The 18,126-nt window shown below is 49.8% G+C and overlaps 1 protein-coding gene and 1 long non-coding RNA gene across 2 annotated transcripts in view; both read left to right on the top strand.

Moving 5' to 3' along the window:
* The first annotated feature begins 1,830 nt into the window (after positions 1–1,830).
* Positions 1,831–18,126, top strand: part of ADGRD1 (adhesion G protein-coupled receptor D1) — a 108,403-nt gene continuing 92,107 nt past the window's right edge. Inside the window, exons 1-6 of the mRNA XM_049865589.1 lie at positions 1,831–2,112; positions 2,369–2,516; positions 2,909–3,611; positions 3,705–3,741; positions 11,404–11,487; positions 13,790–13,885. Coding sequence (XP_049721546.1) covers positions 3,555–3,611; positions 3,705–3,741; positions 11,404–11,487; positions 13,790–13,885 — 274 coding nt within the window. The 5' untranslated portion in view covers positions 1,831–2,112; positions 2,369–2,516; positions 2,909–3,554. The remainder of the gene's footprint in view (positions 2,113–2,368; positions 2,517–2,908; positions 3,612–3,704; positions 3,742–11,403; positions 11,488–13,789; positions 13,886–18,126) is intronic.
* Positions 15,976–17,475, top strand: LOC126065518 (uncharacterized). The gene is made up of 4 exons (XR_007514858.1): positions 15,976–16,037; positions 16,138–16,237; positions 16,338–16,737; positions 17,138–17,475. It is a non-coding gene; the product is annotated as an uncharacterized LOC126065518 (long non-coding RNA).

Below are 18,126 nucleotides of genomic sequence, written 5' to 3'. Positions count from 1 at the left end.
CAGGGCACGCGGTAACATACCAACTGTGCACACGCCATCGACTGCGTGAATGAGCCAGCTATGTCCTGGGTTCAGCGGTTTCATACTTTGAGTCATCCCGTAAAAATGGAGAGAATAGAGCCTAACCAGAACGAAGGCCCCACTTTTAGCATTTGATTAGCCTCCACTTCAGTACACAACTGGATAATTTTAAGAAAGCGTAACGATTTTCCATCCCCTAAGTTAAGGACGGAGCCCTGGTGGCACCGTCGTTAAGAGCTATGGCTGCTAACCAAAAGTCTGACAGTTCAAGTCCACCAGCTGCTCCTTGGACACTCGATGGGGCAGTTCTGCTCTGTCCCATTGGGTCGGTATGAGTCAGAACCAACTTGACGGCAACAGATTTTGGTAAGTTAAGGATGGGGCAGTGGTGATTCAGTGGTGCTAATTCCTGCCTTCCGTTCAAAAGACGCTGGAGCCCTGGTGGCGCAGTGATTAAGAGCTCGGCTGCTAACCAAAAGTTCGGTAGTTTGAATCCACCAGCTGCTCCTTGGAAACCCTATGGGGCAGTTCTATGCTGTCCTATAAGGTCCCTATGAGTTGGAATCGACTTGACAGCAATAGGTTTGGTTTGTTTTGGTTATGTGGGAGACCTGGGTTCAATTCCCACCCAATGGACCTCACGCACAGCCACCATCTGTCTGTCAGCGGCGGCTTGCGTGTTGCCGTGACGCTGAACAGGTTTCAGTGGAGCTTCCAGACTAAGACAGACCAGGAAGAAAGGCCTGGAGATCTACTTCTGAAAATCGTCCATTGAAGACCCCGTGGAGCACACTTCTACTCTCACACACGTGGGGTTTCCGTAAGTCGGAGCCAACTCGAGGGCCACTGGTTTCTGGGATCTCACAGACACTAGCAGGGCAGCTTCTGTCACCTGGCTTTGCACCCTTTTTTATCACTGCCATTGAGTTGCTCATTACTTGGTGAACATTTCAGGATTCGTTCAGGCTTGGAAATGGCAGGCGCAGCGCAGATATTCAGGCATGTGTCTAGCTCTTCCTGAGCTAAAACTGACTGAGAGATGTCTATGCCTGGCTGTCCCTTCTCCTGTGTCTTCCGTTTTCTCTCCGAGGGTGGGGTGGTGGCACGTAGAGGTGAAGTCGTCAGTTGGTCCCCCCCCCGAGGTGGGTCGTGCCCAGGTGACAGAAGAAAGGTCACTGTTGCAATTCCCGCAGCACCTGGGGCTCACAGGTCCCTGCTGTGAGGAGGCAGAGACCGGCTCCATCGAAGGGGGGTCACCACTAATCTGGAGTTGGGGGGCTTGCAGCATTAGTTCAGAATAATCCCCTCCCACTTCCACGTCACAGTTTCCCCTTCTGTGGACGCAGGGAGTCATCTTATCCTTGTTAGGAAGTCTGTTGGATCCAGCACTCTTTATTCCCATTTAAAGGCAGGTCAATGGCGCTGGTAATGCTACCTAACATTTACCCAGTGCTCTTTTCTGCTTCATAGTCATGATCACGGCTAACAGTTACTGAGTGATATTTTTTCTTTGTGAAAAGTACCTAACATTTATCGAGTTCTGGGTATTTTCTAGGTGCTGCTCCCAGAGCCTTGTATGTGTCCTCTGACTTCTCCTTACCACCCGGCAGGAGAGGAACCATGACTTGCATTTCACAGCTGAGGAGTTTGAGACACAGAGAGACTAAGGAACCTGCCTGAGGTGGTGGTTGGGTGCGGTAGAGTCACTTCCGATTCGTGGCAACCCCACATGACAGAGTAGAACTGCCCCACAGGGTTTTCTCAGCTGTAATCTTTATGGGAGCAGATCACTTTATGGGAGCAGGTCTTTTTCCCACGGAGCCACTGGAGGGCTCAAATCGTCGACCTGTCGATTAATAGCCGAGTGCTTAACCACTGCGCCACCATGGCTCCTTAGAGACAGGTGGTGGTGGTTGTTGTTGTTGGGTGCCACGGAGCCGATTCCTTCTCATAGCAACTCTATAGGACAGAATAGAACTGCCCCATGGGTTTCCAAGGAGCAGCTGGTGGATTTGAACTGCTGACCTTTTGATTAGCAGCTGAGCTCCTAACCGCTGTGCCATCCGGGCTCCAAAGAGAGGTTACTATCAGGTAAGTCACATGGCAAATGATAGCCGTGATTATAATCTTTTTTTTCTTGGCGTGTGTGTGTACACGTGTATTTGGAGTAGACTGGCAGTCGGGTAAACTGAGGCACAGGCTGGCTAAGTTCTCTTTGTTGTCACATGAGGAGTGCTGTCCTGGGTGCTGTGGAGAGTGTGGAGTTATGAGGTGTGGTGGGATGACGTGGGACAGATAGACCGACCACTCTGACTCACAGTGATCCTATGTACTATGTCACCTTCAGGATTGCCGGCATGTTCAAGTTCACGACTGCAGCGATTGTGTTGATTCATCTCCCCAAGGGTCTCCTTCACCATCACTGACCCTCCATGCCACCAAACATGATGCCCTCCTCCAGAGGTCGATCCCTCCTGATGACCTGTCCAAAGCAAGTGAGTTGGACAATGGTCTGTTGTGATCCCTGAGGTTTTCACTGGCAGATTTTCAGAAGTAGATTGCCAGGCCTTTCTTCCTAGTCTGTCTTAGTTTTGAAGCTCCACTCAAATATAGCATTCATTTAACGCTGAAAGGGTTAAAGAGAAAAATGTGGCCAGCTGATGTGTCCGCTGAGTGGGTGTGGTCACTTAACTTTCTCCGTCCAGATATCACCTATTCCTGCTCTTGGCAAACAGGAATCAGACCTTAACAGAGTTGATGGGGCATTTTACATGCTGCATTTATTAATATTTGTGCTGACTGGGAGGGTGTGGGCTACGCAGGCGTCTGTTAAAAACGCAACGTTCTCTGGTCTGCTTGTGAACCAGTTGTTCTCGCTTCGTGTTAGGGCCTGGGAAGACTGCCCCGCAACGGGGATAAGGAGAGAAGAGAAGAGAGCAAAATTTGAAGACAGCCTTACATCACCGGCCTCTCCCACCCAGAGAGCTGGGCGGCGGTGCAGGCGGGACCCAGACCCAGGCGTTGGTGGGAGTGGACCAGCCCCAGCAGGCGGGGCGCCAGGGCAGAAGGGCTTCCCAGCCTGCTCGTCCCCACACTGAGAAAGCCAGAGCCCGCTCCAGCCCTGCACGGGACAAACGCGGACTCTGGAAGTGAAGGAAGGCTCTGGACGTCCCTCTCTCCGTCTGAGCGCCTTCTCCCTCTGGCACAAGTTGCAGTCACTGTTTGGATGCGTTTCTAGGACAGCACTCGGAGCTAGGCTTCTCCACCGGCATCCCTGCTGCTCTGGTCTCTGTGATGTGTCACTGACCACCCCACAGTCTCAGCCTGGAGACCAGGAGGGGAACACCACCAGCTTGCCAAGACAGCTGTCCTCACAAACTTTAAAGAAACGGACTTTCTGTCTGTCTCTCTCTATTTCTCTGTCTTGGAACCTGTGGAAATGTCCCCTTGCCGAGGACGTGAGTGTTAGTGAAGACATGTCATCACAGCCAGACCTCAGGAATCTCACGTGGCCATCCTAACCTCTGGGTACCATGTGGCGGCCACGGCCACTCTACACCTGGTTGCTGCTGTTTTATTCCACTTCTCAGGTAAGTCCCTGACGTGGCCATTGTTGAAATGGGGCTGGATTTCTGCCAGGAGGTCCCCCAGCTGTGTCTGACGATGTGGTGTTCTGTGTGCAGGTACATGGAGTCGACGCCAGGTCCCGAGACCATCCAGGTAAGAGTTCCCCTCTTGCCCTGCTCATACACGCCCTTCCTGTCTTCGTGGAGGTCCGGGAACGGCCCCTCATTCACCCCAAGTATGCGGCACCTTCTTCGGGCTCCTCTGAGGAGGGCTGGGAATCCCTGGGAGCTGCAAATGGTTCACATACTCAGCTGCTAACTGAAAGGTTGGAGGTTCAAGTCCACCCAGAGGTGCCTTGGAAGACAGCCCTGGAGATCTGCTTCTAAAGGGTCACGGCCATTGCAAACCCCGTGGGGCACAGCCCTACTCTGACACAGATGGGGTCCCCAGGAGTCGGGGTTGACTTGACGGCAACTGGTTGCTCCGAGCTGTGGGGGACACAGTCCGTGGGGCCCCAGCAGCTTCCTGCCCTGGGTCATCGAAGCCTTGTGATTAGGAAGTGTAGTTTCCCCGGGGTGGAACGTGTTCTGTCTCTCAGCCTGCATCCTCCGCGTGTCCACCGAGCCGCCTGGGGGCTTGCGTCCTCCTTGATCGCTCTGGTGCTCTGCCTGCAGGTGTGGCTTCTCCCACTGGAGGCCTCTGTGAACTCCAGCTGCTTCCCGGGGGGAACGTGTGTGGTGGGGAACTGGGCGCGGACAGGCCTGCCGTTCAGCCGTGACTCAGCCTGCAGGGATCGGGGCCCCTGTCAAGGCTCGTGCCCCCAGCCCACCCAAAGGGGGCCCACCTCTAATGGCCAGCCAGGGTCGGGGGCTCTGACCAGCGTGCTGGACCAGTGCTGGCCACAGAGCAGGCCTGAGGAGGGGATGTCCATAGGATGGCAGATGAGGGCCCTGTGAGGAAAGAAGGGTGTAGTCGGACCCGAAGCTTTAGCTTCCAGCTTTAGGGGACTTTCTCTCACGATTGCTGCCTTGGTTTACCCACTGTATCCACATTTTCAAGGAGCAACTTAAATCTCTTGTTGAGAAAGGTATGAATGCTGTCAATTTCCACATGCTCCCTTTCCCTCACCCCAAGCGCTGGGAGGAAGGATGAAGGCGTGCTGCGGGGGGTGGCAACCCTGGGACTTGCATGAAAGTGAGGCCTTGCCCCATGGGGGTGTACCACTAATCCTACCCCTTGGGGCCCATGCTGGCTTTCCAGGGGAGGAGAAAGACAGGGTGGAGGAAGCAGGGGTCCCCAGGAACACCAGCAGAGCCAGCACCTCTCTGGAGCAGGCGAGGTGTCACTGGCAGTCTGCTACCCAAGGGAAGAAGGAGCTGTCCTGAGGGGTCTCTGGACAAGGCCGCTCATGCCCTGCCTACAACCCTGAGGTCAAGGAGCTGCTTGAACTCAGTCTCTGTTCCATCCAGAAGCTTTGCTCCTGCATGTCCTGATTCAGGGTGGAAAACATTTCTTGAGCTACAAGCTACTTTATGGAATAATCATAATATCCGCAATAATAGAAATATGGTGGAAAAGAAGCCATACACACGAAGCCTGTGCGGAAGGCTTAGCATTGCCTTTTTGACCATGTTCCGTGTCTGCTCGAGTTTTCTCTCTGCTCTAATTTTCCAACCTTCAGCTATCTCTCTTCTTACCCTCTGTTGCCTCCCTTCAATCGACTGCTTTTTAACTTCTTATTTCCATCTTCTCCTTCCTCCTTCCCTCCTCTTTAGAATAATGACAAAAAAGCTAACATTTACTGAAGGCTTAATTTTTTCTCCATGGATGAAGCCAAAACCACTTGCATCAAATCTACTCCAACTCGCGGTGCCCACGTGTGTCAGAGGAGGACTGTGCTCCCCCCGGTTTTCAGTGGCAGAGTTTCTGGACGTAGATCACCAGCCTTTTTTCCGAGGTGCCTCTAGGTGGACTATTTTCAGTTGGCACCTGAGTGCATTATCGTTTGCACCACCCAGGGGCTTGGTCTTAGGAAGAAAAAAAAAAAAAAAATTTGTTTTTTTTTGGAGGAGTCCCTAAATAAGGCTGGAACCCTGGGCTCCTGAAGGCCAGTCTCGTTTCCACCAAACCTCAGCCAGCTTTCTGTTTTTAAGGTTCTAGCAGGACTGTTGTGGAGCCCTAGTAGCACAGTGGTTAAGCGCTTCGCTGCTAACTGAAAGGTCGGCAGTTCAAACCCACCAGCGGCTCCGAGGGAAAAAGATGTGGCTGTCTGCTTCCATAAAGATGACAGACTTGGAAACCCTATGGGGCAGTTCTGCTCTGGTCTATAGGGTTGCTATGAGTCAGAATCTACTTGACGGCACCCAACAATAACACAACAGGACTATTAAGCTTTTCCTGTCTTCTCACTGTGCTGCCCGGCCCCAGGAGGCCCCGATGAGTATCTGCTGTCGGCTTCAAGCACCTTCAGCGGGGGGTCTGCTAGTTGTCTGGTAAATTGAGTCAACACGGGACATTTGTATCACTTCACCTCCCAGGTGGGTGGTGGGTGCTTTGGCTTATATTACCTGGCCTGTCTGTCTACACTAGCCCAGGTAGCCAGATGTTTGCCAGGTCTTTTTCTCTACCCTGGTGGCACAGTGGTTAAGAGCTCGGCTGTTAACCTACAGGTCGCAGTTGGAATCCACCAGGCTCTCCTTGGAAACCCTATGGGGCAGTTCTTCTCTGTCCTGTAGGGTCGCTATGAGTCGGAATCGACTCGATGGCAGCAGGTTTGGTTTGTGCTTTCTCTACCAGGTAGACAGTTGTTTAGTTTTGTAATTGAAAAACAACTTCAAATCATTTTGAGCCTTTGTGCATTCTGTGTTTGTCTGTGACCTCACAGAAGGTACAGAATGTTGTAGTTGGGAGGATCAGCAGTGACCCTTTGAGCTGAGGCAGGCGAGGCCCGGAGAGGGGAGACCGGGGGCAGCGGAGCCTGGCCCACCCCTGTCTGAAACCTTTCTTGCGGCCCCAGGCTGCCCGGTGAGAACTCCGTGAAGCCCCGATGGTTGATTAATCGAAATCCGTAAATGGCGGCAGCCAAGAGACTGCTGCAGGTCATGTATTTTTTTAGGTTTATGACCTGTCCTTTTGTAGACAACTTTTGTAAAGAGGAAAAAAGACCTTTAAAAAACCCATCATTATCCAGAAGTTTGCTGGTCCTGGGTCACTGGGGTCACAGGGGTCACAGGGGCGCTGGGCCAGATCCGCTCCCAGGAGGACAGAGGGCTCGTCTCTGGCCCGATTGAGACGTGTGGGCGGCCACCAGCGGCTTCATCATCATAACTGCCTGTACTTACACCGCGTTGTGTTTACAGAGCCCGGGCAGATCCACGGGCCACGCGAAAGCTTCATCGTCATCTCCCTTGTTAAAAAAAGAGTGTTTGTCATGGAATTTTTAAAAACAATGTTTATATCCTATTGAACAGATGGACATTTGGCTAATACAGATTTTTTTGGCACCAGAATTAGACAAAGATGGTATGTTGGTTCATCCATCTAGTCACTCGTCATCATTCTACCTGTGGAGTCATTATCTTTTGATGAATCGCGAACATTAAAACTTGGGGAGATTTCAAATGCAAAGTCTGGGCTTCCGATTTTATACGTATGTATGTGTGTGTGTAGTGTGTATGCACACATATATATCATACATGTATATACTCACACATTCACACACATTATATTCACTCACACATATATATTTATACACACGTATATATATTCACTATTCATAAGGGAATTCCAGAACACTTAATTGTGCTCATGAGGAAACTTTACATAGATCAAGAGGCAGTTGTTCGCACAGAACAAGGGGACACTGATTGGTTTAAAGTCAGGAAAGGTGTGCGTCAGGGTTGTATTCTTTCACCATACCTATTCAATCTGTATGCTGAGCAAATAATCCGAGAAGCTGGACTATATGAAGAAGAACGGGGCATCAAGATTGGAGGAAGACTCATTAACAACCTGCGTTATGCAGATGACACAACCGTGCTTGCTGAAAGTGAAGAGGACTTGAAGCACTTACTGATGAAGATCAAAGACCATAGCCTTCAGTATGGATTGCACCTCAACATAAAGAAAACAAAAATCCTCACAACTGGACCAATAAGCAACATCATGATAAATGGAGAAAAGATTGAAGTCGTCAAGGATTTCATTTTACTCACATCCACAATCAACAGCCATGGAAGCAGCAGTCAAGAAATCAAAAGACCCATTGCATTGGGTAAATCTGCGGCAAAGGACCTCTTCAAAGTGCTGAAGAGCAAGGATGTCACCCTGAAGACTAAGGTACACCTGACCCAAGCCATGGTATTTTCGATCGCATTATATGCATGTGAAAGCTGGACAATGAATAAGGAAGACCGAAGAAGAGCTGACGCCTTTGAATTGTGGTGTTGGCGAAGAATATTGAATATACCATGGACTGCCAAAAGAACGAACAAATCTGTCTTGGAAGAAGTACAGCCAGAATGCTCCTTAGAAGCAAAGATGGCAAGACTGCGTCTTACATACTTTGGACATGTTGTCAGGAGGGATGAGTCCCTGGAGAAGTACATGATGCTTGGCAGAGTACTGGGTCAGCGGAAAAGAGGAAGACCCTCAATGAGGTGGATTGACACAGTGGCTGCAACAATGAGCTCAAGCATAACAACGATTTTAAGGATGGCGCAGGACCGGGCAGTGTTTCGTCCTGTTGTGCATAGGGTCGCTGTGAGTTGGAACTGACTCAATGGCACCTAACAACAATAACAACAACATATGTATTCACACACCAAACTGAATCAGTGAAACATTAAGTCTGGTTGAGAAAGTAACCCTGAAGAATTGATTTATAATTGTGCTGATTGTAACTGTAGGTGGGAAATGCCTCTTTTTTTCTTTCTCTTCGGGGGTGGGGCTGTCTTGGCGCCCTGCCATCGCTTGGTTTGCCGTCTTGTCTGAGTGTGTATTTATTCTCTATAAGCGTTTATCTGGTGAAACCAGGGCGACCATGTAACCAGCAGACCTTATATCACCTTCCTGTTGGCCAAACCCCACAGAGACTACCTCTTTCACATCAGAACGAGGTTTTCTTGTTCTGGTGACCGTTTCAGGGCTGTGGGCTGCTTACTCCTTAGGCTGCAAACGGGAAACCTGGGGGCCAATTTACCTCAGCCCAGTCTTGTTAGCACCACACGGTGCTTTAATTTAAAAAATATTAATTCTAGCATTGAAATTTGAGGAGATTTCAAATAAAAATGCCTGGGTTTCTGGCTTCTCTTTAAAACCAGGAGGCCTGGTCATACTGGGCAAACCTTCCTGTTATTTGGGCGACAGTTATTTTGTGCTGGAAAGCAGCTGCTTTCTTTAGTTAGGACATGGGTTTTCTAATTGGTCACAGCTAACCCACCTCACTGGGGGCCTCCCTCGCCCTCGCTGGCCGTCTACATCACCAAACTCAATGGCCTCCTCCGGCACTTGGTCCCTCCGGATGAGTGTCTAAAGCAAGCGAGTGGGGCAGTGTTCTGTTGGGATCCACAAGGTTTTCACTGATTCGTTTTCAGAAATAGATCTCCAGACCTTTCTTCCTAGTCCGTCTTAGTCTGGAAGCTCAGCTGAAAGCTGTCTACCAGGAGTGACCCTGCTGGTATTTGATATCCTGGTGACATAGCTTCCAGCATCACAGCAAGACGCAAACCACCCCAGTACGACCCACTCACTGATGGGGTGATGGGGCTTAGTGATACTAGCTGTCCATTTCCAGCACCTGGCCACTCAGGGCCTTGCCTTCCAGCCTATTGAACATCCTGTGCCCCAGCCCTGGCCCCGAGCAGGCTGATTTCTCCTGCCCGGCCTGGCCCTGTGGTACTGAGACTGCAACCCCTGAAATCCTCTTCCCCGTCTGCCTGACCGGCTCCATTTTGCTGCTCCCAAGACGCCTGAGGCAGCCCAGTGGGTGTGTTCCACTGGGCTGAAGTGCTATGATGTGGAGTCGCAGGCCATTTGGGACCCCAAGCCCCTCTTTCTACTCCTGGTGGACGCGACTGGGTTGAGATGAGTCTTTCAGTGTGAACAGGGCACCATGGGTTTAGTCTGCTGGTATTTCTGCCTGGAGCCCAGCATGGCCTTTGCGAGTGGACACTGCAGGAGGAGACCTCAGCACCCAGGGCATGCTGTCCACAGGGCCTGTCTCAGAAGAAACGGATCCTGAAGACACGGCATCTGGTGTTTGTATCACAGATGTTTCCTTCTCAGACTGTCTCCAGATGAATAGCCTAGATTTTAGAGGGAAGCCTGGTGGAAATAAAAACGAATGCTTCCCAGTTTTTGCATTCCAGGTTCTCAGTATTGCCTTACAGCAGTAGAGGGCCCTCCCCCAGACATCAGCTGAAGTCCCACATTTCTCGCGGCATGCACACGGGTGTTGGTCGTTGCCTGGCTCCTTTCCCTTCAGCTCATGTTGTAGGACTGACTTTGTTCTCGGCTTCCATTTGGGGCTCCACGTGCACAACCTGGACCAGCAGATGCAAACGGAAAAACCAGACAGACGTCCGGCACCATAGGGACAGCAGTTCAGATGTTAGACGGAGGCCTTCAGTTTCATCTAAAGACTTTGTCTAGATGCTGCCCATGGTTATTTTCATTTCTAAAGCAGGTCTTGAAATAGTGTTTGAAGGGACACACGTGAAAAATTCAAATAGAAGAAGATAATGAAATATAAGTCTTCTCACGCCTGCCTCCCAGCCCCTCAGTTTTCTTACCCCACCAGATACTGTCCCTTCATTCCATCTCCTCCCAGACGTCTCTCTCTGTCTCTCTTCCTCCCTCATGGCCTCCCTCTTTCTTTCCTCCTTCCCTACCTTCCTCTAAACATCTGAATTTTACACAAATGGTTCCTGGTATACACATTTTTTTTTCACTTTTCTTTTGAACTTAACAATATAACTTTAAGGGCATCCCGTATCAGTACGTATCTGTCAGCCTCACGGCCACACCAGTCCACTGTGTGGATGTATTTATGTAGCCAGCCCTCTGTGGCAGAATCGTGCTACTTCATGGCTTCCTCGACGAGGATCCTGTAGTTTTTATTCTTTTGTTCTCAGACGTTTTATCTTTATTAGTTGCACTTACAAAAAAAAAAAAAAAAAAAAAAACTGTTCTATGATTTGTCAGCACCTATTTGTTTGAATATAGGAAAGCGGCAGACATTTGTATGTTGGATTCGTATATGCTGTCTTTCAGAATTCTTTTATTGTTCGTGATAGCTTTTCCCTGACCAAACTTTTTTCTTACTGGTAATAGTTTTTCTCTTTGTTATCAAGGCATACACCATCTGGAGATAATGATCGTATTATCTCCCCTTTCAAATTACTTTTTACCTTATTTCTTTCTCCTGCCTCATGGCATCAGTATTACCTCTCCAACAATGTTGAATAATGGTGGGATAATGGAACACTTGTCTTGTTTCTGACACTGATGAGCCTGCTTCTCCCATTTCGCCATTAAGCACCGTGGTTTTTGTTTTCTTGAGTTAAGAGTTACCTATTCCTATTTGTCATGTTTTATCCTTTTAAGGAAATATTCATCGATTTCTAATTTTTAAGAGTTTTTTCTTTGAACCAGGAATGTGTACGTAATTTTATCAAATTCCTTTTTCAGTGTCTCCCGTAGTCTTGTGACGCTTTATTGGCCCTGCAATTCATAACGTATGCGGCATCCGGTTCCTTGTCTCCAGTCCTTCCCTTCCTCATGGTGACTTTGACTTTTTGTTCTTCTTTCCCCAAGGGTTTGAGGTCTTGGCTTCTGCATCACATTACTGGCCGCTGGAACGTGTGGACGGGATCCACGAGCTTCAGGACACAACTGGAGGTAGACGCGGCCGTGAGAGGCTGCAGATGTGGGAGCAGGTGGCTCTCGGGGCACGGGGCATCAGGAGGAGCAGGCGGGGTACAGCATCTGCTTCTGAGGCAGGAGGACAGAGATGGATACATATTTGTGAGGCTTCCCCCAATCATTGTTGCTTCAAAATATTTTATTAGAACATTTAGATGTTTTTATGATTGAAAGACAGAATTCATGATTCAAAATATTATTATAATGCTCATTTTCCCCAACAACCTTAAAACAGAAGCTGCCAGTGATGGGATGACCTGCATACGAATTCAGAAGTACGTTTTCTAGGCGGACAAAATTGGCATAATCCACACTCTGCCAAAACTCAGGGGCCTCTTTGAACCAGGTGCCAAAGGTCGTGCCAGCTAAAATCACCTCACCACCTCCCTCAGCAAAGACACCCCCACCTGCCGGGTGACTCCACCAGCTCACCAGTGTTGGCTCCCCTTGAAAATGTTAAACATTGTCTAAGATGCTTTTGTCTCTGGGTGGTGGAAATGGTGAATGCACTGGGCTGCTAACCGAAAGGTTGGAGTTTCCAGTCCACCTAGAGGTACCTCGGAAGAAAGGCCTGGCAATCCACTTCCGAAAAATCAGCCGCTGAAAACCCTCTGGCGCACAGTTCTGCTCTGACATGTGTGGGAGCACAATGAGGGGGAACTGACTCCACGGCACCTGGTTTTTAAGATGCTTCCAATGGTACCCAGCAAGGTGGAGAATAAGGTCTCCGTCAGACATTTAATAGTAGGAGAGACCCAAGGTATTCCTGAAGGGTTTTCCATTCAAATAGGAATGGTTTTTTAGGTATCAATTCTGAATGATTTGAGGGTGCTTTTATATTTTTAATATAATTTGTTTTTGCTCTTGAGTATGTCACATGGCAATGTGTGCAGTGAGGGGTGTACTATATCCCAGTCGCGGCAATGCTCCAGTCGTCTCTGACTGGGTCACATAATGGATTTGTGAAACACCCATGTATTGCCAATTACGGTGCTTTCCACACCAGCACCCTGGGTTTGTCCCTATTCCCATGGTTTGATCTTCTGCCAGAAGTTGCCACCAAAGGCCCTAAAATGTTTCCCTTAAAACTTGTGAGTCGAGAAGTGTTACAGCTGACGCCCGCGCCAATGGCGTCCCCAGAGCCCTGCGTCTGGGCAGGCCCTCGGCGTTGTTTCCTGGCCAGCATGCCGCGTGGTAATGTCGGCACAGCTGAACACCGTCCTGTGGTTTGATATTTTCTCCAGCCAGTCTGCTCCGCAGGAACGAAAAGAGCCCCTGTGGTTGCTTATCATATGACCAAGTCAGGTCCAAATAAACTGCTCTCTCTCGTCGTAATCTGTTTTTCTTTTCTCAGGCCTTTATTTTAAAGCCTTTGAAAAGGGCCATCACCTGGCGGAAATGAGTTGTTGAAATAGCTCGTTATTTAGGACACAAAATTAAAAAAAAAAAAATTAGTAGTTATTTCAAACAAGGGCTTGAATATCTGTTAGTGTCTGTCTTTCCCCAGCCCTTCATCCCCATTCATTGTTCTGGGTTAAAACAATAACTTTCAGTGTTTTGGAAAAGCTTTACCATGAAACATTCTTTTCATAAAGTGACAGCTACTCAAAGTCAACAGCATTGTGGTTGAATTTATTCACCAGATGAATTGACTTCCAGTAAAACCTTAAATATATTCACATTTGTGCCAAAACACCTGAACGATGAAGGCTTTGCTGTGTTTTTCTGCTGGGTCCGTTCTTCATGTACCCATGTGATGCTGGCTTCTTAAGAAAAAAGAAAGACCAGAATCTATCAACACGTCTTGCTGCTGGAGACAGTTAAATGGCTTTGGAAACAGTCCGTGATGTGCAGCTTTGTTACTTGTTGCTGAATTCCGTGCCGTGTTGTCCATCTGTCATGATAGCATGCGGTTATTTCACACGTCTGTGTCCCATCAGTTCTGTACCATCATAGCCATCCATCTTTTGTTAAGACTGTTATATGGCCGAGTTCAGCTTCATATCTCTCAACCGGGTATTCACACGGGAGGTGGAGCCAGCAAATTGGGACAATTGTTTGTTGCCAAATTGGCCAGGAATAATGCCTTTGAGTGGTTATGGCCCGGGCCACCGGAGTTGGCAGTGATGTTGGGTGGAGGGTGGGGGCGAAGAGGTCAGGAAATAGCCCTTGGACAGAATGTTCACATCTTGGGCGAGTTGGGTTGAGAGATATGCTGTTTCCATTTGTGTTTTGTTTCACTCACGTGCTGTGCTTTTTCTTTTGTTGTCTCGTCCAGCCTCCCGAGCCCACAACCTCACTGCGCTCCTTCCCCATAACTCCACCTTTGTGTATACCAATGACTCTGCCTACTCTAACTCCTCAGCGACCGTAGGTGAGCGTGTACCAATGATTCTGCCCACTCTAAGTCCTCAGCGACTGTAGGTGAGCGTGTACCAATGACTCTGCCCACTCTAACTCCTCAGCGACTGTAGGTGAGCGTATACCAATGACTCTGCCTACTCTAACTCCTCAGCGACCATAGGTGAGCGTGTACCAATGATTCTGCCCACTCTAAGTCCTCAGCGACTGTAGGTGAGCGTGTACCAATGACTCTGCCCACTCTTAACTCCTCAGCGACTGTAGGTGAGCGTATACCAATGACTCTGCCTACTCTAACTCCTCAGCGACCATAGGTGAGCGTGTACCAATGATTCTGCCCACTCTAAGTCCTCAGCGACTGTAGGTGAGCGTGTACCAATGACTCTGCCCACTCTAACTCCTCAGCGACCATAGGTGAGCGTGTACCAATGATTCTGCCCACTCTAAGTCCTCAGCGACTGTAGGTGAGCGTGTACCAATGACTCTGCCCACTCTTAACTCCTCAGCGACCGTAGGTGAGCGTATACCAATGACTCTGCCTACTCTAACTCCTCAGCGACCGTAGGTGAGCGTACACCAATGACTCTGCCTACTCTAAGTCCTCAGTGACTGTAGGTGAGTGTATACCAATGGCTCTGCCTACTCTAACTCCTCAGCGACTGTAGGTGAGCATGTACCAATGACTCTGCCCACTCTAACTTCTCAGTGCCTGTAGGTGAGCGTACACCAATGACTCTGTCCACTCTTACTCCTCAGCGACTGTAGGTGAGCGTATACCAATGGTTCTGCCTGCTCTAAGTCCTCAGCGACTGTAGGTGAGCGTATACCAACGCTTCTGCCCACTCTAACTCCTCAGTGACTGTAGGTGAGCGTGTACCAATGACTCTGCCTGCTCTAACTTCTCAGCCACTGTAGGTCAGTGTACACCAGTGACTCTGCCCGCTCTAACTCCTCAGCGACTGTAGGTGAGTGTACACCAATGACTCTGCCCGCTCTAACTCCTCAGCGACTGTAGGTGAGCGTATACCAATGGTTCTGCCTGCTCTAAGTCCTCAGCGACTGTAGGTGAGCGTATACCAATGGTTCTGCCCGCTCTAACTCCTCAGTGACTGTAGGTGAGCGTGTACCAATGATTCTGCCTGCTCTAACTCCTCAGTAACTGTAGGTGAGCGTATACCAATGACTCTGCCCACTCTAAGTCCTCAGCAACTGTAGGTGAGCGTATACCAATGACTCTGCCCACTCTAAGTCCTCAGCAACTGTAGGTGAGTGTATACCAATGACTCTGCCCACTCTAAGTCCTCAGTGACTGTAGGTGAGTGTGTACCAATGAGTCTGCACACTCCAACTCCTCAGCGACCGTAGGTGAGCGTACACCAATGACTCTGCACACTCTAAGTCCTCAGCGACTGTAGGTGAGCGTATACCAATGACTCTGCCCGCTCTAACCCCTCAGTAACTGTAGGTGAGTGTATACCAATGACTCTGCCCACTCTAAGTCCTCAGTGACTGTAGGTGAGTGTGTACCAATGAGTCTGCACACTCCAACTCCTCAGCGACCGTAGGTGAGCGTACACCAATGACTCTGCCCACTGTAACTCCTCAGCGCCTGTAGGTGAACGTGTAGCAATGACTCTGCCCACTCTAAGTCCTCAGCGACCGTAGGTGAGTGTGTACCAATGACTCTTCCCACTCTAAGTCCCCAGCGACCGTAGGTGAGCATATACCAATGACTCTGCCCACTCTAACTCCTCAGCGACTGTAGGTGAGCGTGTACCAATGACTCTGCCCACTCTAACTCCTCAGCGACAGTAGGTGAGCGTGTACCAATGGTTCTGCCCACTTTAACTCCTCAGTAACTGTAGGTGAGTGTATACCAATGATTCTGCCCACTCTAACTTCTCAGCGACTGTAGGTGAGCGTATACCAATGGTTCTGCCTGCTCTAAGTCCTCAGCGACTGTAGGTGAGTGTATACCAATGACTCTGCCTGGTCTAAGTTCTCAGCAACCGTAGGTGAGCGTATACCAACGCTTCTGCCCACTCTAACTCCTCAGCGACTGTAGGTGAGCGTGTACCAATGACTCTGCCCGCTCTAACTCCTCAGCGACTGTAGGTGAGCGTACACCAATGACTCTGCCCGCTCTAACTTCTCAGCGACTGTAGGTGAGCGTACACCAATGACTCTGCCCACTCTAACTCCTCAGCGACTGTAGGTGAGCGTGTACCAATGACTCTGCCCGCTCTAACTTCTCAGCGACTGTAGGTGAGCGTACACCAATGACTCTGCCCGCTCTAACTTCTCAGCGACTGTAGGTGAGCGTACACCAATGACTCTGCCCGCTCTAACTCCTCAGCGACTGTAGGTGAGCGTACACCAATGACTCTGCCCACTCTAACTCCTCAGCGACTGTAGGTGAGTGTATACCAATGACTCTGCCCGCTCTAACTTCTCAGCGACTGTAGGTGAGCGTACACCAATGACTCTGCCCGCTCTAACTTCTCAGCGACTGTAGGTGAGTGTACACCAATGACTCTGCCCGCTCTAACTCCTCAGCGACTGTAGGTGAGTGTACACCAATGACTCTGCCCGCTCTAACTCCTCAGCGACTGTAGGTGAGTGTACACCAATGACTCTGCCCGCTCTAACTCCTCAGCGACTGTAGGTGAGCGTATACCAACGCTTCTGCCCACTCTAACTCCTCAGTGACTGTAGGTGAGCGTGTACCAATGACTCTGCCTGCTCTAACTTCTCAGCCACTGTAGGTCAGTGTACACCAGTGACTCTGCCCGCTCTAACTCCTCAGCGACTGTAGGTGAGTGTACACCAATGACTCTGCCCGCTCTAACTCCTCAGCGACTGTAGGTGAGTGTATACCAATGACTCTGCCCACTCTAACTTCTCAGTGACTGTAGGTGAGCGTATACCAATGACTCTGCCCACTCTAACTTCTCAGTGACTGTAGGTGAGCGTACACCAATGACTCTGTCCACTCTAACTCCTCAGCGACTGTAGGTGAGCGTATACCAATGGTTCTGCCCACTCTAACTCCTCAGCGACTGTAGGTGAGTGTACACCAATGACTCTGCCTACTCTAACTCCTCAGCGACTGTAGGTGAGCGTATACCAATGACTCTGCCCACTCTAACTTCTCAGTGACTGTAGGTGAGCGTACACCAATGACTCTGTCCACTCTAACTCCTCAGCGACTGTAGGTGAGCGTATACCAATGGTTCTGCCTGCTCTAAGTCCTCAGCGACTGTAGGTGAGCGTATACCAACGCTTCTGCCCACTCTAACTCCTCAGTGACTGTAGGTGAGCGTGTACCAATGACTCTGCCTGCTCTAACTTCTCAGCCACTGTAGGTCAGTGTACACCAGTGACTCTGCCCGCTCTAACTCCTCAGCGACTGTAGGTGAGTGTACACCAATGACTCTGCCCGCTCTAACTCCTCAGCGACTGTAGGTGAGTGTATACCAATGACTCTGCCCACTCTAACTTCTCAGTGACTGTAGGTGAGCGTATACCAATGACTCTGCCCACTCTAACTTCTCAGTGACTGTAGGTGAGCGTACACCAATGACTCTGTCCACTCTAACTCCTCAGCGACTGTAGGTGAGCGTATACCAATGGTTCTGCCCACTCTAACTCCTCAGTGACTGTAGGTGAGCGTGTACCAATGATTCTGCCCGCTCTAACTCCTCAGCGACTGTAGGTGAGCGTGTACCAATGACTCTGCCCGCTCTAACTCCTCAGCGACTGTAGGTGAGCGTGTACCAACGGTTCTGCCCACTCTAACTCCTCAGTGACTGTAGGTGAGTGTGTACCAATGATTCTGCCCGCTCTAACTTCTCAGCGACTGTAGGTGAGCGTATACCAATCGTTCTGCCTGCTCTAAGTCCTCAGCGACTGTAGGTGAGTGTATACCAATGACTCTGCCTGGTCTAAGTTCTCAGCAACCGTAGGTGAGCGTATACCAACGCTTCTGCCCACTCTAACTCCTCAGCGACTGTAGGTGAGCGTGTACCAATGACTCTGCCCGCTCTAACTCCTCAGCAACTGTAGGTGAGCGTACACCAATGACTCTGCCCGCTCTAACTCCTCAGCGACTGTAGGTGAGCGTACACCAATGACTCTGCCCGCTCTAACTTCTCAGCGACTGTAGGTGAGCGTACACCAATGACTCTGCCCGCTCTAACTTCTCAGCGACTGTAGGTGAGCGTGTACCAACGGTTCTGCGCACTCTAACTCCTC

This window comes from Elephas maximus, chromosome 22 (assembly GCF_024166365.1).
Source record: "Elephas maximus indicus isolate mEleMax1 chromosome 22, mEleMax1 primary haplotype, whole genome shotgun sequence".
NCBI lineage: Eukaryota > Metazoa > Chordata > Mammalia > Proboscidea > Elephantidae > Elephas > Elephas maximus.
This window is presented reverse-complemented; position numbering and strand designations above follow the sequence as displayed.